Here is a 6,095-nt window from a genome sequence, read left to right on the forward strand (position 1 = left end):
ATAGAGTTAGTTTAGATACATACAGTCATTATATCACTCAATCACTTATAGAGTTAGTTTAGATACATACAGTCATTACATCACTCATTAATCACTTATAGTTAGTTTAGATACATTCAGTCATTACATCACTAATTAATCACTTATAGAGTTAGTTTAGATACATAGTCATTACATCACTCATTAATCACTTATAGAGTTAGTTTAGATACATACAGTCATTACATCACTCAATCACTTATAGAGTTAGTTTAGATACATTCAGTCATTACATCACTAATTAATCACTTATAGAGTTAGTTTAGATACATAGTCATTACATCACTCATTAATCACTTATAGAGTTAGTTTAGATACATACAGTCATTACATCACTCATTAATCACTTATAGAGTTAGTTTAGATACATACAGTCATTACATCACTCATTAATCACTTATAGAGTTAGTTTAGATACATATAAGGATTAATATTAGACATTATGATGGAGAAGCCTCCTCTAGTTCCTACTAGGACTGAAGGAGTTATTAAAGCTGTTAAACAGCCTTTAGTGATGTCTTGCATTTAGTGATCACTTACATCCATTAATATCACATTAATAATAATATTAATAATAATAATGTTTATTTTATTTTATTCCTGCTCCTGCTGAGTGGTTTCCCTGAAGTACCTGCCTCCTTTCCTTCTTTGATTCACTGCTCCCTTGTTTCCTTTCTCTCCTCCCTTTCTCTCCTCTCTGTCCCCCCTCTCCCCCCTCTCCCCCCTGCGGTGGGCGGGTCTCTTTTCTCTCTCGGATGTATCTCGGATGATTCAGCGGACTGATCTGCGCTCAGACATGGAGTAAGTACACTTTTATTTCTTCTCACTTTCTTCTTCTTCTGGTGTGTGATTTTTCGGAAGGTTTGGTCATGAAGTAGACCTAATGTGTGACTTGAATGTGCGCGTGCGGGATATGCGCGTGTGTGTGTCGTCATGGTGCGGCATCAGTCCGCCTGTCAGACCGCTGAGTCAGGGTCTCTGCACGGGAAACCGCTGGCGCAAACTGCACCAAAGTCCCTTAGAGAAAAAAACCGAATTAAGAGAAGAGATGATCCCAGAGATCAGAGGGATAAATCCGTGATTAATCAGTGATTAGTCAGTGATCAGGGAGAGATACTGCAGCGGACGGGAATGGGTTAATGACATTAAATCTGGGCGGAGTTCCTGAATCGGTCTCAATGTCTTCATTTACATTCCTGTTTGGGCTTTATTCTGCAGGAAAAAGAGGCACAGACTGTTTTTTATTACCCTGGACCCTCTGTCTCCATGTGTGTGTCTGAGTGTCTGATGGGACAACAATCTCTGAAACTGGTCCAGTATTAACCCAGAACCAAGCTGTAATGTAACCCTACAGGACTAATGTTCAGCAGCAGTTAGAGTCCACTAAAACCCACCAGACTCCATGTAAATAATCACTACTTTTATCATCGTAAAACACACTTGATTCAAAGTGGACAGAAACTAAATAAAACTACCAAAAGCCGTCTTGGTTCATCTTTCCATTGTTCCAACAATCACCACTCTGGTTTGGTTGAAATAAACCCTTAATTCACCCATTTACATGTGGAAATATGCTGGTTCTATACACGCTAAAAGTCCTGATTATTTACATGGAGTCTGGTGGAGATATGCTGGCTCTATACACGCTAAAAGTCCTGATTATTTATATGGAGTCTGGTGGAGATATGCTGGCTCTATACACGCTAAAAGTCCTGATTATTTACATGGAGTCTGGTGGAGATATGCTGGCTCTATACACGCTAAAAGTCCTGATTATTTACATGGAGTCTGGTGGAGATATGCTGGCTCTATACACGCTAAAAGTCCTGATTATTTACATGGAGTCTGGTGGAAATATGCTGGCTCTATACACGCTAAAAGTCCTGATTATTTACATGGAGTCTGGTGGAGTTTGGTGATGGTGATTTCGGGGCTGTTTCATGTTAAACTAAAAGGATCTTACTCTTTAACTAAAAGGTCTATCTCTGTAGGGATCCATCCCATAATGTTGTCAGACACTTAGAATAATAATCTGCTCTACTTGTCTCAGCGGAAGCTGATCACTGAGCAGCGCGAGCCGTTATAATTACATATTGATCCGATGCTGCCCTGAAGGACCTGATTTATAATCAATGATGGCTATGGGCAACATGACTTCCGGTCACATGTTTTTCAAAATAAAGGCCCGGTCATATTAAACGGTCCACGCTGCCTGTCTCCGAAAGGGGCGTGGCCTCGTTTTAGAGTGTCGTGAACATCGTGTGATTGGATGAAAAGTTATTTTTGTAATATTTATTATAAACATCGCAAAACGTAAATTAAACTTCGTAAAAAAGTTACAAAACCCTGGAAAAAAAACGACAAAAACTTCAAAGAAACAAACAGATCCAAAGACACAAAGTGTCCAAATGTTTAACTCAAATATTAAATAAAAGCGACAAACGCAGAGAAAAACATAAATAATGTTTAAAAAAAGCTCACATTTATATACTTCTTGACTTGTTGACTGTATGAACAGACACACGGCACAACCCACTTAGCCCTCGGGTCAAAGTTGACCCATTTTCAAAGTGTCTGTATCTATATTTGGGTTTCTTTCAACAGAATTGCCCAAAAATAACCTGTTTTTACACGAAACGGGCTGTAATTCATCAACATACGTTCCTCTGATCTTAACTACTAGCTAAAATAATTCATAATTTCTGGGTCTTTTAACAAAACAAATGAGGCTGCATTTAATATGAATTGGTTTTAATTGACCATGACTTCCAAACCAAGTGTAAAACTAGCGGTGATGAGCTGGATGGAAGCTGCTCAGCAGATGTAGAATTAGGTGATCATTTCTACTTTATTCTTAATCAAACAGGCCGGCTCCATTGTTACCATGGTTGCCACAACACAAGGGTTAATAAACAGGGAATAAAATATGTTTTTTTAAAGTGACAAATGTCAAAAAAAGAGTTTAAATTTGGGGAAGAAAAATCTTCCAACAAGAGATGAAACCAGAAGACTTTTTAAAAGCATCAAATAACGAATAAAAACCTAAAATTATCTTTAATGTTTTAGACAAGATGGGGAGAAAATATCTGCTTTGTATTTTATTTTGAAGTTTAGTGGACTTCCTGTCTCCGGTGGGCCCGCTGCTCAGATTCTCTGCTGTCCGGTACGGTCTCCATGGAGACGGACAGCGATCCGGTCTCCATGGAGACGGCTGCAGCTTTGTTCTGGACCCTTTGAGTCCAAAAAGTGTGAAGCTCAGCAGAGTCTCACACCTCTCTATCTGTCTCACTTTATCTGTCTCTCTCTCTCTCTCTCTCTCTCTCTCTCTCTCTCTCTTTTAGCGTGTATAGAGCCAGCATATCTCCACCAGACTCCATGTAAATAATCAGGACTTTTAGTGTCTATAGAGCCAGCATATCTCCACCAGACTCCATGTAAATAATCAGGACTTTTAGCGTGTATAGAGCCAGCATATCTCCACCAGACTCCATGTAAATAATCAGGACTTTTAGCGTGTATAGAGCCAGCATATCTCCACATGTAAATGGGTGAATTAAGGGTTTATTTCAACCAAACCAGAGTGGTGATTGTTGGAACAGTGGAAAGATGAACCAAGACGGCTTTTGATAGCTTTAGTTAGTTTCTGTCCACTTTGAATGAAGTGTGTTTTACGATGATAAAAGTAGGGATTATTTACATGGAGTCTGGTGGGTTGAAAAAAGCATCAAAAACATGAAAATTCTGCTTTTAAGACTGAATGTTTATTTTTTTATTTAAACATTCATGAACTTCTAAGTTTAATGGAGTTACAGACATAACTTCCTGTATGGCTGTCTGCCTGTCTCTCTCTCTGTCTGTCTGTCTGTCTGTCTGTCTGCCTACCTGTTTGTCTGCCTGTCTGTCTCTCTCCCTTAGGGTTAGTGAGTCTCAGCAGGATCAAGTGCAGCTCCTCTCTGTGAGTATAATTTACATGCTGTCAGTGAACACACACAGACACACACACACACACACACACACACACACACACTGACATACACACACACACACACCCTGACTCTTCCACTAATGCATGTATTGATCCACACACACATACACACACACACACACACACACACAGACATACACACACACACACACAGACACACACACACACACTGACATACACACACACACACCCTGACTCTTCCACTAATGCATGTATTGATCTACATACACACACACACACACACACACACACAGTTTAAGTTTCAGAATAAAAGTCCTCTCACACTGAGTCTGAAATGTTCGTCTGCATTTTCTCGTATCTGACATCCTAAACATTGGTCACACACACACACACACACACACACACACACACACACACACACACACACACACACACACACACACACACACACAGAGTCTGATGCATCTAAAACAAGATGTGTTGTTGAAGCAGTGAGGAGGAGGTAGTCTTCCTCTCTCTGGCTGGTGATACTGGAGCCCCACATTAGAACAACAAGACCAGCTGATCCTGTCTGTCCAAACATCTCCACCTGAGGCAGTCACCCAACACAAGGTTACATTTATCTTACACTGCTCAGTCTCTGGATATTATGTATGACGCTTGTGTGTGTCTGTGTGTGTGTCTGTGTGTGTGTGTGTGTGTTTGTGTGACTCTGTTTCCCATCATGCATCAGGAGAAGAGGAAATGGCAGACAGAGATCGAGAACAAGAAGCGTCAACTGGAGGACGACAAGAGAGCTCTGCAGCACCTGAAGGTGAGACAGACAGACAGACAGACAGAAACACAGACAGACAGACAGACAGACAGACAGATAGAAACACAGACAGACAGACAGACAGGAAGTTATGGCTGTAACTCCATTAGACTTGAGAAGAAACATGCATCTCTCTCTGACTCAGCATCATCATTTATTAAAGAAACTAGAAACAGCTGCATCAACTCAACATCAATCATATATATATATATATATATATATATATATATATATATATATATATATATATATATATATATATACTACTGGTCAAAAGTTTTAGAACACCCCAATTTTTCCAGGTTTTTATTGAAATTCATGCAGTTCAATGTCTTATTTTACTCTGAAATGAAAGAATAGAACAAATAAATAATTGAAGTTAAAAAATAAATCATGGAATCAATTTATGAACCAAAATATATTCTACATGTTTGACTCATCAAAGTAGCCCCCTTTGGCAGATATAACAGCTGAACAAACTCGTGGCATTCTTTCTACAATGGAAATCAAATATTCTTCAGAAAGTTCTTCCCAACTCTGTTGCAGAAATGAAAACGTTATTGTTTGTGTTTTTATTTATATAAATAAAAACACAAACAATAACGTTTGGCTCAACAAAACAGGATTCACACGACGTTAGAATGACACGCTGAAAACAGTCTTTGAAAAGAAATGGGCAAAAACATTGAAAACAGCAACAAAAAAAATAATTGAACTAGATTCATATATTATTATTATTATTATTATTATTATTATTATTATTATTATTATTATTATTATTATTATTATTATTATTATTATTATTATTATTATTATCATTATTATTATTATTATTATTATTATTATTATCAGCTGCAGAGCAGTCAAAGGCTCTGACATCATGTGATGGTTCCTGTGACATCATGTGATGGTTGCTGTGACATCATGTGATGGTTGCTGTGACATCATGTGATGGTTGTACTTCCTGTGACATCATGTGTTGGTTGCTGTGACATCATGTGATGGTTGCTGTGACATCATGTGATGGTTGCTGTGACATCATGTGATGGTTGCTGTGACATCATGTGATGGTTGCTATGACATCATGTGATGGTTGCTGTGACATCATGTGATGGTTCCTGTGACATCATGTGATGGTTGCTGTGATGGTTGCTGTGACATCATGTGATGGTTGCTATGACATGTGATGGTTGCTGTGATGGTTGCTGTGACATCATGTGATGGTTCCTGTGACATCATGTGATGGTTGCTGTGATGGTTGCTGTGACATCATGTGATGGTTCCTGTGACATCATG

The 6,095-nt window shown here is 38.7% G+C and overlaps 1 protein-coding gene across 2 annotated transcripts in view; it reads left to right on the forward strand.

The window, feature by feature from the left end:
- Positions 1–760: 760 nt before the first annotated feature.
- The window catches only part of palm1a (paralemmin 1a), a 38,020-nt gene continuing 32,685 nt past the window's right edge, over positions 761–6,095 (forward strand). For both annotated transcript variants that reach the window (XM_028572494.1, XM_028572493.1), the window contains exons 1-3: positions 761–840; positions 3,955–3,994; positions 4,719–4,799. In XM_028572494.1, coding sequence (XP_028428295.1) covers positions 806–840; positions 3,955–3,994; positions 4,719–4,799 — 156 coding nt within the window. In that variant the 5' untranslated portion in view covers positions 761–805. The remainder of the gene's footprint in view (positions 841–3,954; positions 3,995–4,718; positions 4,800–6,095) is intronic.

The sequence above is a fragment of the Perca flavescens genome, unplaced genomic scaffold (assembly GCF_004354835.1).
Source record: "Perca flavescens isolate YP-PL-M2 unplaced genomic scaffold, PFLA_1.0 EPR50_1.1_unplaced_scaf_1, whole genome shotgun sequence".
Classification (NCBI taxonomy): Eukaryota; Metazoa; Chordata; class Actinopteri; order Perciformes; family Percidae; genus Perca; species Perca flavescens.